The 16158-nt window shown below is 42.5% G+C and overlaps 1 protein-coding gene across 5 annotated transcripts in view; it reads left to right on the plus strand.

The window, feature by feature from the left end:
* Positions 1–16158, plus strand: part of LOC111861752 (potassium voltage-gated channel subfamily KQT member 1) — a 194538-nt gene that overhangs the window by 169979 nt on the left and 8401 nt on the right. For all 5 annotated transcript variants that reach the window (XM_023846594.2, XM_033750501.1, XM_023846586.2 and 2 more), the window contains 5 exons: positions 7528–7654; positions 9597–9772; positions 10364–10495; positions 11453–11563; positions 11693–11902. In XM_023846594.2, coding sequence (XP_023702362.1) covers positions 7528–7654; positions 9597–9772; positions 10364–10495; positions 11453–11563; positions 11693–11902 — 756 coding nt within the window. The remainder of the gene's footprint in view (positions 1–7527; positions 7655–9596; positions 9773–10363; positions 10496–11452; positions 11564–11692; positions 11903–16158) is intronic.

Here is a 16158-nt window from a genome sequence, read left to right on the forward strand (position 1 = left end):
CCTGAAGATGGAGGGTACAGTTTCCTCCTAAGCTCTGGGAACCATCTACTAGACTACACGGCGTCACCTTACTCTTCTACATTTAAGATGGTGGCAGCAAGCTCATCCGAAATGTTTGCAACAATTTACCAGACAACATGGCGTCACGAGACAGTAATCTTAAAAGCCACCGCCTCTTTCTTAACTCGTACATTATCTCATGACTCAATTTGCTAATTTCGCATGACATAATCTCGAGAATTATGCAACACGGACTGGTTTTATGTTGTAATTCTTTTACGTCCTTATTGTGTCATAATAATGCAGCAAACGATCGATTTGTGCGGGCCAGCAATGCTCCACATGCTTTCCTCCGACCCACCCTTCACCCCGCTCTCCAATGCTAGTTACTCCGCATCACGCAAGAGGGCAGGCATCACGCACTAAGTTTTATACGAGCCCCGTTCTATATAATCATTTACTGCTCTGTGTTTATGGCTTCAAAGCCTTAATTGAAAAGGAGCATAGGTTTTATTCTGTACTGCACAGGTCAGTCTAGTTGTAAGGGGAACCCCTGGGGCAGTTACTTATTACAGCGAAGTCCTGTATGTTTAACAAATACCTTCCAATCTTTTAACTGCAACGAAATAAAAGTAGTATCATGCAATGCTTAGATTTTATGGTGCTTTCTCGGAAGTGAAGTGCAAAAGCAGAGCGGGTTAGAGTAGCGATACCGTCCTACACCCATCCGGGAGGCGCTCGGTTCGAATATCCCAAAAGACATTTGGGTTTTCCTCAGTGTCTCCTCCAAACAAATTCTGGGACAGTAAATCGATTAGACCACTACCGCCTCCTATCACATCCTTTCCAATTCATTATTCACCATTCATCCTACCGCTCAACGCTATACAGCCTCATACAGCATCGTTAAATAAGCCACAGAGAAAACGAAATTTTAAGAAAGCCGTTGTCTAGGATATGGCGCCATGTAGATATTGTGTTAACCGACGTTTCGGAGGAACGTACCGCCTCCATCTTCAAGGTAGAAGAAAAAAGAATCCTGCTCTTATACAGCTGGGTTTATTCGACTCGACATTAGTCTGTCAGCACCTGCTCACGCTGGTTCCTCGCTCGCGGATTTTTTCTTTTTTCTTCTACCCTGAAGATGGAGGCGATACGTTCCTCCGAAACGTCGGTTAACACAATATCTACACTGCGCCACATCCAAATAGTTACCGCCGTGAAAACCTCAAATCTTACAAAGCGAAATTTGTTTCAGGAACCTATACCAGGGATATCCAAATTATAATCGGACGGATGCGACAGCTGATACAAAGCTGCTCTATCCCTGAAAGAATGTGATGTAAAAGAAGCGACAGTGCATACGTCACACCCACCTATGACGTCACATCATTAGCTCGTAAAGTGTCCTAAAGTTCCCACTTGTGGGAACTGACGCAAAATCGTAGATATTGTGTGTGTGTGTGTGTTGGGGGGGGGTTATTTTACGAGACTGTCGCTATTTATAATAAATCGTGTCAAATGGTAGAACGACAAATGAATTTAAATTTTGGAAGAAAAGATCGTGGAATAATTGAGACAGTGTCCCGACTTTGCCTGGAGAGACTGTGGAATACCACGGAAGATCTGTCAGGATGGACTGTGCTCCGGCTGAGATTCGAACCGAACACGTCCCGAAAACACAAGTATAGAGAGCTACCGTTACGCTAACCCGCTCGGCCTCGTGGATTTTTATAATGTCGAAATCTGAATTCATAGTTCAGCTTCTAACTGCACGATTTTAACACATGTTTACATCATTCGCACACTTCAAAGAAGCTTCGTACTACACAAGCAGGAGTATCCGTTCTTCGCCCGGCGTTTGGTTGCTTCCCTTCTCAAAATCAAGACACTGTAGCCAAAACGTTGTGGAAGGAATAACGCGCAAGTTAAGAGACGAGAGTTTATTTGTACATTCAAAATAAAATTAGGAACGAGGATTCGAACTGAGCCCAAAAACTCTACCGCAACACTTGCACATCTGTTTAACGGCCGTAGCCACCGTACATATTGGTAAGAGTAAAAGTAAATAAAAAAGTAAGTAAAGATATCCCTGTAGCAGGTCGTGGAGGCTCCCACATTATCTAGACAATCGGCTCACAGATGGCGGTGAGGTTGTCAGCCTTACACGCCAGCCGCCCTTCACCCCCAGGAAGATTCCTGGAACTCATTTCTGTTAAGAGGCTGAGTCGACCCCAGGGCCATAGTGCGGCTGGTAGGATTAGGTCAATTGAAATACCACGTAATGTCATCGGGATTCGATCCCGCGAGTTTCCGGCTTGTAGCGTAGTGCCTCAACCAACTACGCTACCGCGTGCCCCTTTGAATTTTATATCTTTATATTCTCTATCAGGTCCGTGATAAAAAAAGAAGACTTGTATTCGGGTAGTGCTGGCGAATACCAGCACCAACTTACCCAAAACCGAATCTCTCCGGAGACAGTGACTACTCTTCAGACGGGCTGGGCGCCCGGAGTTTATTTCCCATGAGGCAAGAGATTTTTCTCTTCTCCACAACGTCCAGACCGCCTCTGGGGCCCACCCAGCCTCATAACCAGTCAGTACTGGGGGCTCCTTCCCTGGAGATGAAGCGGCAGGAGCTTGAAGCCGACAGTTTACCTCCATCTAATGCTGTGGTCAAGAATACTGGAGCTGTACCTCCACACCTGGCCTGGCGCTAAATTAATTTAGCATAGGGATGACTTTACCTTACGCATCCTCGTTTTGGAACGTTAAAATAGCTCCCCTTTTCAACTGACTACCGAGATTGGCTATTTTCTAAACTCATTGTGTGTCTACTGTCTTTTTCTTCTGACGATAGAATCGGAACTGGTTTCCGAAACGTTATGTTCTGTTCGGAGTCCTATAGGACGGAGAAAGTCGGGCGGTCATTAATATTACATGCAACCGACGTGTTAAACCGTGGACGTTTGAAATTGATATTACAATTGACAGCATTCAGAGATGAACCCAAACCATCATATTCAGAGTTGCTCGGTGTGGAAATGGAGTCCAGTGACAGGCATTAGTGTGACACATGCTGTGTATTTATGGATTCGTTCTGTCCATCTGTCACATGGGACGACAGAATCCATACAACAGATATTCATGAAAAATAAAAGTCTTCATGATGACACTAAAATATTACAGCCTTGCAATAACTGTTCAGCCAACGAACTAACCGCATTGAACAGCATTTTTATTAATTCTTCCTTTAAAAATACAAACATGGTGTTCGAACGACTGACTGACGTGGGAAGCAGAACAGATATAATTAAATGCTGGATAGGGTAACTGTGCATGGCAGTACGTAACTTTTTTCTAAACTGTAAAATAGTAACATGGAGATCACGCGATGTGATAACACGTCAAATTCTATTTTAATTGTAATTTCCGAGAAAATTATTCACTCGAACAAAAGCAAACTCCGTGGTCTGTAGTCCGCGGACGAACTGTACCGACTAAGCGACCGACGCTTGTCGGCGAAGTTAGTGCCAACTTTAGCGGATAGTGTGTGTCGCGTGGTCAGTGCAACGGATCCCCATGGCCGTTAATTTCTGATTTTTAGACCGGAATCGCTATTTCCTTGAAATAGCTCCTTAATTTTCCTCACGAGGCTGAGCGGGCCCCGTTCCTGTCCCACTGCTTCTCATGAAATCTGGTCGCATCGGGAATCGAACCCGGGACGTCTAGATCTGTAGCCAGGAACTTTGACCACTAGACCAGAGAGACGGTGAGAAAATTATTCATCAGTTAAAATTCTATCAGGAGACATTTTCGTCTCTAGCGTCCATCAAAGGAATTCCTTAGACCGAGTCAGAAGGCGTGAATTTTCGGGCATTCTGTATAGCAATAATTGCAATCTGTATTCCCTACAAAACGAACATAAGTACATCGTACGGTGAGGCACCGACCAAACAATTTATGTTAAAACTCTACTTCATGGGCCTCCAAACAGTCTATCATACAAAAGTCTAGAATATACCACGTCCGCGAGATAATGCAAGATTGCATCGTCTGACTTCGTGATATAGATTATCACTTGAATAGTTTTAACCTTATTTTACGAAATAACTCTTATAATAAGTTTATATTTCATTGTAATTTTATACCATTTATTTTATTATATGACAATTGTCAAGTATCCAGACTCACTACGCAATTGCAGTTCAGTAGTGTGTGAATATGTTAATCATGTTCTTTGCCTGATGATGGCATTAAAAAGCCGAAACATGTAGCTAGGTAATTTTAGCCTTTACCATTGTATTGTTGTGTTGTGACGGACTTAATAGAGAATTGTATGTAATAAGACAACAGGGCGCATGAAATGCAAATTACAATATGGCTATGTGTATAGATCATAAGCAGATAATTCTGTTGTTCGATTAGTGTTCAGCTAGAAACAATGTAAATGTATACAGGTAACAGTTTCTCCTTGCAGTTTGTTTAACGACACCACCATTAGCTCTGACTACGAAGCTTCAACTGACTGGATGTCTGGTGAATAGTAATAAACTTGAGGAAATTTGGAAGGAAGCAACTTTGGCGTAAAAAGCTGAGGTATTGTCTGGAGAACTGCGGAAAACTACGACAAATGCAATCAGGGTAGTCGGTTTTGGAGCTAAGATTCGAACCTAGAAGTTCCCAAACATTAAGGGATAATGCCAACCATTCTACAACATTTTGGGTACCACTGCCGTTAACATTAGGAGCCAGGATGGCTCAGTCAGTATAGCGAGAGGCTACAGGCTGGACGACTGAGGGGTCGGAGTAGGGGCAAGAATTTTCTTTTCTGCACTTCGTCCAGACCGACACTGGGGTCCACCCAACCTCCTATTCAATGGATACGCGGAGCTCTTTCCCCGGGGGTAAAGCGGCGCGGCGTGAAACTGAACACACCTCCAGCAAGTGCCGAGGTCAAAACAATGTGGATCTATACATCTACTCCCCCATACGCCTTCATGTCGTATTGCTTAATTAGTTAAGCACAGGGACAACTTTACCTTTTTTTTTTACCTTTTACCTGCCGTTAACATTACATATATAGGACATGTTAAACGTAGAGTTATGTTAACTTCTGAAATGCAAGAGAGTATTAAAAATAAAATGAAAAGTCGGTCTGCATACAACAGTAGAACAGTGCGCCGTGAAGACTGCATGCTTCTCTGTCATGCATTACCAACGTTTCGGAGGAACATTCGGCCCCCATCTTCAAGGTAGGAGAGTAAAATCGAGGCCGTGTAGACTAGTAGATCATTATGAACGTTCCAGCGGAATCTGTACCCTCTGTCTTCAGAGTAGAAAATTAAGTGTGAGGCCGTGTAGTGTGGTAAATTATCGACGTTTCGGAGAAAACTGCACTCTCCATATTCAGGTAGAAGAGGAGGAGTGTGATGGAGGTTTCGGAGGGACCCGCTACATCTCTCCTGGAGGTATAAGGGCCGTGATGTCGCCGTAAGGTTGGCAACACTCTGCCAGGCTGTAATTATACTCGTAATGTAGGTGGAACAGTGCAGCAACCGGAGCAGAAGACCTTCGGTGTCCCTGTCAGCGGACCGTGTTGAGTCTGCCCGTCGAACGCAGAGCCAAGTTTCAATCTAATGGAGGACGGATTTAATTGCTGTTTATCTCATAAATTTTATTTCACAATGACGTGGCAGCTCCAGACATTTGTGTGGGGGGGGGGTCTGCAGTTGCAAATAGCTTGTATAGACCCCACAAGCTGTGTACTTCGAGGCGCCATCTGTGGATGTCTGTCAAGGCTGATCGTGGAACACACCCAGTTTCGTCGCGAATTAAGGCTGCCGTACTACGAAATAAAGTGTGCCACGAAATTGGGTAGTTGAGTAGCCGTGCTACAAGCTGGACGACCCAAGAGTCGGGGTTTGTTTCTCCTCTCCTACAGAGTGCATACCGGCTTCGGGGAACACAACAGTCTCTTACACAGTGCATACCGGTGGCTGCTTCCAGTTACAAAATGGCCGCAGCTTGAAGGTGGCATCCATCTTGTGCACGGGTTAGGAAAGTGTAGACCTCTCCCGCCGCATTCGTTCGTGTTTCATGGCGCGGTGCTTAATTAAGCACAGGGACAACTTTACTTTTTACTTACATTTTAACACTTCTAGAGCCCACACAAAAAGAAAAGCGCGGTCTCGTCTTATCGCCTTCTGCTTTCCTTATTACCCCTTCTTCCTTCTGTCTTATCCTGTTTTATATTCCACCCCCTTCTTCTGCTCGTCCTATTTATCTTCCCCCTTTCCTCTTCAAATCCTTTTCTCTTTTCTTCTCGTCTTTCTTTTACTCTTCTTCTTCCTCTTATTAGTTCTCCTACTGTTCTTATTGTTTTTATTTCTCCTTTTCTCCCCCTCCTAGTCCTATTTCCCCTCCTACTCTTATTTCTCCTGTTCCCGCTCATCCTGGCCTTTCCCCGGGTACGCACCCAGGAACCTCCAGACGTGCCGGGATGCGAACCAGAGTCTTGCGGCGCCCACGACTGAGCACCCTGACCATGCAAATCGCAGTCAGCAAGTAACACGTATAATTCCTTAAGCACGCGATTTCGTGGGAAATGAGCCTTATCGGTTTATGTAATGTTGTACCAAGTATTAAATTGAGTAGTAGAACCGTTTCATGTCTGATAATGTTTAAACAAATTGTCGCCGTTCGTTTGAAACACCAACGTATTAAAATGTACAAACTTCTGTGTACTTGATACCCTTAAACAGAAATCTTTAGTCGACACGCGAATGCGGAAGTGAAACATGGACATGACATGAAGACAGCGGCTCGTTGGGCGGAAACAAGAACGGGGAAATGAGAAATGCGTACATAATTTTATCCGGAAACCTAAATAGAAGAGAATTACGGATACCATTACAACTAATCTTACAAAAATATGGTACGGAGGTGTGGATTGGATTCATCTGGCTCAGATATGGTGCAGTGGAGCGCTGTTATGAACATGGCAATGAAGCTTCTGGTTCCTTAAAAATACTTGCTTAGCCGAGTATACAATTCCCTTCCGTGGTGCCAGGGAACCAGTTAGAAAGAGGCGAGGAATTGCGAAATTGCCGATAGGAGGAGCTTTACGTCGAACTGATCCTGACATTTGACCGTTTTGCTGTACCAAGCCGACGGCCCATGTTTCAATGCGCGCTATTTGCAAGCTAAATCAATTAGACCCTAATGCCGGAACCGTTTCTCGCTCTCCTGTTATGTTTGCTGTTCATTACTTCATAAACATGCGGCCCTTTTAATTGGCAATTGTCATTTTGTGTGTGCGGAGTTCATCTGAACCCCAAGGGATGTTGCATTTAGGTCATGCGGCTTCGTTCTGCCTTCAGTCTCTGCTACGCTTCAAGTTGATGGTTCAACTCCATCTAATGCAGAGGTCAATTATGGTGGAGGTATACCTTCACTCCCCAACACGCCTTCGTGGCATATTGCTTAATTTTCGGTGGAACCTCACTTTCATCTTGATCTGTTCCAGGAAATATGTTTGGTTGTGTTCTTCGGTGTAGAGTACTTGGTTCGACTCTGGTCTGCGGGCTGCCGATCCAAATACATGGGTATCTGCGGTCGACTGAGGTTCATCAGAAAACCGATATGTATAATAGGTGAGTTTTGGGGCTGTGCACATGCTGCATTAATGATTATGCTGCTGAAACTGACCATTGACCTTCATCTAGTGCCCAGGTTGAGAATGGTGGAGATGTACCTCCACTCCTATATACATCTTAATGGCGCAGTGCTTAATTAATTAAGGCCAGGAATAACTTTGGGTATTATGCTACAAGCTGGAAGGTCGCAGATCCGATCTTCGACAAAGTCATTGGATATTTCAGTTGACCAACTCCTACCAGCCACAATGTGACCCTGGGGTCGAGTCAGCCTCTAACAGAAATGAGTACCAGGAATCTTCCTGGGGGTAAAGGGCGGACGGTGCGTAAGGCTGACAACCTCACCGCCATCTGCGAGCCGACTGTCTAGAAAATCTCACAACCCTATGGGCCTCCACGGCCGCAGGGATAGCTTTACATTTTGCTCAAAATTAATAATAGTAATTGGTCTGTATGACTAAAAGTTGATGAGGTAGAAGAATAGGCTGTGTGTTTTCTGCTCAGATCTCGCCGAAGCTTGGGTATTTGGGTTTCTGTTTTCCTTCCATTTTTACAGTCATTCTCTTACACATATCCGCTCATTTATGAAAATTCTTTGGTACTGTAAACAGTTAGGTTATGTGTGAGCACAGGAAAATTGTGTACATGATGAGGAACAGAACCCCGGAACATGGGCATTGTTTTGAAATGTTATTGTTAAAATAATTTGTATCTGAAAGGTTAGAGTTCAGACATGAAAGGATTGTCATGTTACAAAAGGGGAAAGCATTAAAACAAACTAACACACACCTCTGATATGAATAGCAGCTGGCCGGTGTGGCAAGCTAGAAAACTGAATTTGCTAGATGGTTATGTCATCACCAGGTGAAACAGCCTGAGGGTGGAAAGGGCACACAAACAGACCTGTTTTCTCTAGCCCAGTCAGGATAAGAGCTAGGCTGTGGTCAGCATGATGAAAGGATTGAAGTTTGATTCCCAGCAAGGGCAGATGGAATTCTTTCTCTGGAGAGTGCGCTGTTTCTGGAGCTCACATCCAATGAGATCTCTCCCTGAAGCTGAACACTCACCCTCCATCTAGTTCCAAGAACATATGGAGCTATATTGACTCTTCCCCATACGCCTTTATTAATTAAGTATGGGGACATCTTTTTGTTCTTATTAGTGCTCAGAATTCAGAAGCAGATATATTTGAATGTATAGAATCAGGAACAAAAAAATATGTATTCGTAATTATAACTTGGAAACCATAAATTATCGCTTTAATCGTCATGGATAATGGCCACGCCCGTCCACACAAAAATGGGGGGGCATGTGTCTGTGCATTTATTTATGCACGTATGAAAGTTATCCATGTGCTAAATTAAGCACTGTATCGTAATACACATGCGGGAACAGAGGTTTACCTCCATATACTCTTAACCTTTGCTCTGCTTAGAGGTGAAAAGCTAGCTGCACTTCCTAGTCATTTTACCTCTGGGAAAAGGTCCCCTGGGATCAACTTAATAGAATTCTGGGTGTCCCCAGACCCCATCTGGATACTATGATAAAGAGAAACTCTTTTGCCTCTGCTGGGAATCCAACCCTGATTCTCTGGATGTCCATGCTAGCCACTATATTGACTGAGCTGTCTTATCATCTCGTGCCACTTATAGGGCTACAACTGATGAAAGCATTACTATGCAGGATGAGTCTTGAAGAGTATGGAAATTGTTCTAGAATATTAGATCTGAGGTTTTTATAGCACTGCCAGTGTACATTGTGATCTTGTAGGTTATGATGCCATGTAGTCTGGCCAGTGTTTGTGAGGAACGTGTTGGCTCCATCTTCAGTGTAAGCTTTATAGGAGCCCTCAGTATTGAAAAAAGCTCCTGCCTGACTGTTGGACAGCTGTGTGTGTTCCAGTGCTGGGTGAAACAAATGAACTGTTCATATATTTCAGATCTAATAGTGGTGGTGGCTTCCATTGTGGTACTGTCTGTGGGTTCCAATGGACAAGTGTTCGCAACGTCAGCCATTAGGGGAATTCGCTTCCTGCAGATTCTGCGCATGCTCCATGTAGACCGTCAAGGTGGAACATGGCGTCTCCTAGGCTCCGTTGTTTTCATTCACAGACAGGTATAACAGCCAATACAGTTCCTTTAAAAATAACGTGATGACCCAATTAATACACTAAACAAGATTTGATGTCCTCACAGCAGTCAGCATGAAGATCCTGTCTTCTGTAATAGTAACGATCAAGGATGTGATAATGTGCTGCCTGGCCTGGGTATTCATACATACATAGGAAAGCAATAGATGTGTATGGACCATTGGTGAAGTGATGATTAGTGGGAAAGAAACCTGAAGCAGCTTGGAGAAAATTCTCTTGCACTGATGTTCCATCCATGATTAACCTCATATAAAGTTACCCAAGATTGAACCCAGGGCTTCGTGTCAAAATTCTGGTGCCTTACCTCCAGAATGCTGGCACAGCTGTCATTTCAAATGTTGTAAATAATGTACAGAAATTAGAATAACATAAATCGTAAAATAGTCCACCCATATTATAATAATATCATGGTACTCGGGTATGGGTTGGACCTACCTTGCAGGAGATGCACTGTTGTTTTGTTTTCATGAGAATAACACGAGTCTGGTAACAAGTCTGACATTGCCATGAGCATTGGTACAAATGAAGTATTATGTACACTGCCTTGTATATTTCAGGAACTCATTACAACGCTGTATATTGGTTTCCTGGGGCTCATCTTTAGCAGCTATTTCGTGTACCTGGCGGAGAAGGATGATAACGGAAAGACTGACTTTGCCAGCTACGCTGATGCACTGTGGTGGGGAGTGGTACGTGGCGATAGTCATAAGGCACAAGATATACTGTAGCAATGTAAAGCAAAAAATAAATTGTCCCCATGCTTAATTATGCCCTCATGCCATGAAGACTTGTACTGGAGCGTGGCTGTATAGCTCCATGCATATTTGTGCAAGATTTGAAGTTTTCATGGCAAATAAATGTATGAAAATCTTTTCAGATGATCAGCTGTGTCAATGTTGAGTTAGAAACCAGCGTTTCAGAGATCTCATTCTCCATTGTCAGGCTGGATCGTGATGTTTGAAACAGCAGAGATCCATGAAAATGATTGCTTGTCTGAAAATATTTTAGTTAATGCATTCTTGACATTGACACTAGATGGAAGTGAGTGGTTAGCTTCATGGCTCCATTGTTCCAACCCCAGAGTAAGAGCCTCTCCATCAATTTCATAGAAGGCTGGGTGGGTGCCACAAGGAAATTTGATCTTGTGGAAAGATGAAAATCTGTTTCCCTCAGAACTGAACTCCAGTTCCTTGATTGTCTGGCCCATAGTCTGGTCACTGTACTGAGATATCCCAACCCCCCAAAATATTGTAGTCAGAAGAAAAATGTATTATAATAAAAGTTATATGTACTATGAATGGGATTTGAAGTTTTTCAGTAGTGAAAAATACATCACGGTCTTCTTGGTTATAAGATTGTGTAGGTTGATTCATTAACGGTATTTTGGATGAACCATATACCTCCAGACCATACATAACTATGTGAAGAGCTGTATGATGTGACACCGCAAAAGAAATTAATCTTGAAGACAGCAGCAACTGGAATGTTCACCAAAATGTTGGAAATCCTTCAGCATTCTACATAGCTTATTCTTGCAACCCAAAATGTTACATTAAAGTCCAGCTGCAAAAACCTAAGCACATGTGGTGTCTTCTATACTTACTGCGTTTTCTTGTAAAACGGCATCGTCATTTCTCTGATTTCAGATCACAGTGACAACCATTGGCTACGGAGACACTGTACCCAAAACGTGGATGGGAAAAATTGTGGCTTCATGTTTCAGTGTGTTTGCCATCTCTTTCTTTGCTCTGCCTGCCGTAAGTAAATGAATTGAATTATAGTTGATACAGATTATGGTAGAATTAATGAATCTTAGTTACCAGTTGTGATATTACTGAAACTAAAGAGAGGCTACAGGCTTGCCACTTGTACCATCTGTTTTTCAGGGCATCCTGGGCTCAGGATTTGCCCTTAAAGTACAACAAAAACAACGACAGAAACACTTCAATCGTCAAATTCCAGCTGCAGCGATGTTGATACAGTGCCTATGGCGATGTTATGCTGCAGACAAATCATTCAATAGTATCGCCACATGGAAAATTTATATAAAAGATGTAAATCAACAAAACCAGAACACATCCACACCCTTGGGCAAGGTAAGTATTATTTATGGCATAAACTAATGTTAGTCCATGACTAATTAGTCTTGCATAAAAGTAAAATGTAAAGTTGTCCCTATGCTTAATTAGTTAAGCATCTTATCATAAAGATACATGTGGAAATGGAGGTATGGCTCCACCTCTCTTAACCTCAGCATTAGGTGGAGGTGAGTGATCAGCTTCATGCCCTGGGGAAGGAGCTCCAAGTTCCCATTGGATAGGAGGCTGGGTGGTTCTCAGAGCCAATCTGGATGCTGTGGAGAAGAGAAAAGTCTCTTGCCTGGCCAGGAATTGAATCTTGATTCTATGGCTTTCCAGTCTGTAGCCCTTCATTATACTGACTGAGCTATGCAGGCTCTGTTCGTAACAATGTAAATGTTTATTCTGACAAACAGAAGCAAATAAAGTAATTGAAATACAAGTAAATCAAATATAATTTAAGTATATTACATGGTATCATAGTCGGTTGAGGCACTATGCTACAAGCTGGAAGATCACAGGTCCAGTTTCCAGTGAGGCCACTGGATTTTTCAATTTACCTAATCCTTCCAGCCGCAATATGACCCTGAGATTGACTCAGTCTCTAACAGATATGAGTACCAAACGTTTTCTGGGGGTAAATGGCGGCCGTTACATAAGGCTGGCAACCTCACCGCCATCTGTGAGCAGATTGTATGGAAAATGTGGGAGCCTCAATGCCTCACAACCCTATGGGCCTCCACGGCCTGTTACAGGGATAGCTTGGCGCGTAAGGCTGACAACCTCAGCGTCATCTGTGAGCTGACTGTCTAGAAAATGTGGGAGCCTCAACGTCTCACAACCCTATGGGCCTCCATAGCCTGTTGCAGGGACACCTTTACATTGTAAAAATAGAATATAATGAAATTTAGAATGTCATATGGAATGTTGAATTTAATTTCTAAGATAATTGTGTTAGAGCTTTGTAGAAACATAACTAATAACAGTACTAGCCATGATAGTGGTGTTAATGGTAAAAAAATCCCCTACCACAGCAGCAGTAATATTTAATTTTGAAATTTCATGAAATATGTAAGAGCCTGTCTTTATTAACATGTTACAAGATGTAAACCATGTTACATGGGGATGACTGGAGAAAGATACGGAAACAAAACCTTGCTTATGTTCAGTTTGCTGTCAGTGTTTAGTTATCTGCTTATGTTTCATTTGACAACAATTAATAATAGTTATATAGCAGTGAATGATGGAATAATTAGTAGATTGGAAGGAAGTGGTCATATCCTGATGCAAGTCACTATCCCAGCATTGGCTGGAGGGACTGAGGAAAACCATGAAAAACCTAAGCCAGGATAGCATATGTTCAGGTTGAGATTTCAACCCAGGACCTCATAAACATGAAGCAGGAACGCTAACAAACAACCGTGACATTTGATGTGATTATGTAATGTTGGTGAATTATAGGTAAGAAAAAATTGCATTGATGGATATTCGAATGCCTTTGGTGTTGTTTTAATGGAGATCAGCATGGTACCAGTTAGTGAGGGCTATAAATATGTCATACAATATTTTTTTTCTGGGAATGATTATCAAGTAATATGTGAAGCAACGTAGAAACTTGATATGATTTGCAAGTGAATATAGCTTACTTGACATTGATTGGTTTCATGTAGCTTAATATACAGGATGATTCAGTCTTCTAATCTTTGTGGGTACATCACTCAGGTGACTTTATATGAAATAATTCATATTAACATGGTTCCATTTCAGAAAGCTTAAAATGAAGATACACCAGATATAATTGTTTTTAATTGAAAATTTCACAATAATGTCATTATAAAAGTGAAACAGTGTTTATTTAATGTTATGTAATGTTTAATGTTCACATGTTACAAAAACTTTTGAAGCGTCCACCTGTCACTTGCTGTACATATGAGTGTGTTGTTACTGTGAATACTGTCTTCAAGTGTGCATCAGGCAACAGATGGACCCTTCGAACAATGTTTGCAGCATGTGCCATTATTATATAACACTTTTAAATTTTGCAGTGAAGTTATTGTGAATATTTTAATTAAAACTCCTCGTTTCTTGTACATCCCTACCTTACTTCAGTACTGCCATGGCTCCTTATACATTCTCAATTGGACCGATGTTAATATGATTTTCTTTTGCTCGAAATAACAAGATTAATATATCATGAAGTTTAATGTATTCCATCTGAATCATCCTGTATTTAAACATAAGTGTGCAAGAGCTTGGAAGTGGTTTTATGAAAATCTGTTCAGTGCTCAATGTGGTGTGTAACTAGTGTAGTGTACAGCTGCTGTTCATGAGTGTGAATTGCATTAGGGCTTTACCTGTTATGAAGGTGGATGCAGTAAGTGGCAGATTAGTGTTTCCCTTGTTTTAGTGGCCTCAGGGAGAGACATTGGACTCTCATTCAGAGGGTTCTGAATTCAATCCCTAGTCAGATGTGTCCCCCCCTCCCCAAAATTTCTGCAATAATAGGCTGAAACTTTCACCTCCACCAAAAGCTTCGGGGATTTGAAGGATTCTGGGCTCCATCCCACTCACTGGTTTGAGGTTCTGAGGTTCCCCTCTCATGACAAGCACCCTTGTTATCACCCTGTCATCACAGAAACAGAATTTGCTCAGTGGGTGCCCGTTCCTATGGTCCTTCCCTAGGTGGGCAGATGCTTGATAGGTGAATGCAAACTATATCTGAAGGTGGTAGACAAACAGCAGGTTACTGTCTTCTGGAATATTATGCTTAGATCATTGGCAGCATTTCATCGAAACAGAGTGAGCAATTGAGTGAATGTGTTTGTTAGAGGCTTGACAGCATCTTTGGCTCCTTGCACTTGTCTAAGATCTAAAAAGTTGTGTAAATTTATTCAGTGAAATAATAGGTACAATGCGATGCAAATGGTCAAAACCTACACTGTATAACAGCAGTTGCAGTCTGGAAGCAGCAGTTCCTTCAAAAGTTAGTACCACTCTGCCAAACGTTGCTATCTAGCATCCATGAAGACAGTAACTTTAATATTCTCTGTGCCAGAACATGCAGATATCATTGTTATGATATCAGTAATAACAATTAGAGGTACCATAATAAGATTTAAATAAAAATAGGTGGTAGGAAAGATGATTCAGTTGTGGCTTTGCATTCTGTGTTCCTTGTTATGGTTGCAGTATGCAGCTTTTTAGTTTGTCTTGCCACTAACTGCAGTATGCAGCAAATAATCCATGGGATTCAGCTCATATTGCTGAAAATGGCTCTAAATATCTTCATCATACAAAGTGGAACGTGGCATGTGCATGTAGGAAAGTGTGAGTGCAGGTAACTTTTGTTTTACATGAAACCAGAAAGCACACTGAATGAACAGTGAACAGGGTGGAGAAAGAGTAGGCAACAAAATGGTGGTGGTGTCAAAATGCTGAGCTTGGTCAAGGAAACTGCCCTCATGATTCAGAGGGCACAAGCAGCAGCTTCTACAGTGCCTGTGGATAGGACATTGATCCTCCTTGTGAAACTGATATAAATATGTGGATAAATCTCTTGTTTTCATAAATCCTATAATGTGACTGTATATGTAGGGCAGTCAAAAAGCTCCCAGAATTCCCCTGCAGATGGAGAACGAGCGATAAGATAGCGCACACACTATTGTGGTGGGAAGCTCAGCATGTCTGCTCGCAGGCGCAACAGGTCTGGACAGGTTTCAGTGTGCAGTGTCGTTACTGTTCTGTATGAATTAGATATGAATGTTGGTCATTTGGTGCAATATCGCAGTTCGAACGGCTTGCAAACATCAAGTTCTTGTGCAAATTGGGAAAATCTGCTTCAGAGACGCTGTCAGCCCTGCAGCAAGTTTACGGAGATACTGCACCAAAGAAATCCGCAGTTTACAACTGTTTTTCCTAGCTTAAGAATGGGCAGGAGATGTTAGAGGATGACCAGCGCAGCGGGAGACCTTCGATATCCAGAACCGAAGAAATGATTGGAAAAGTGTGACAACTGATTCGATGTGATCAAAGAATGACCATCGCAGAGTTGGAGCAAGAAGTTGGTACTGTTACTGTACATTTCTATGTGCAAGTTTTGCAGAGGTTGCACAATGTGGTTCAGAGGAAGCGGCGTGACCAGTGGCAGGCATAGTGGTTTCTACATCACAGTAACACACCGAGCCACACATCGCTTGTTGTGCAGCAATTCCTCGCCGAGAAAAGCATTCCTGTCATCACCCAACCACAATACTCTCCGGATATCGCTCCGAGTG

This window comes from Cryptotermes secundus, unplaced genomic scaffold, assembly GCF_002891405.2.
Source record: "Cryptotermes secundus unplaced genomic scaffold, Csec_1.0 scaffold136, whole genome shotgun sequence".
Classification (NCBI taxonomy): Eukaryota; Metazoa; Arthropoda; class Insecta; order Blattodea; family Kalotermitidae; genus Cryptotermes; species Cryptotermes secundus.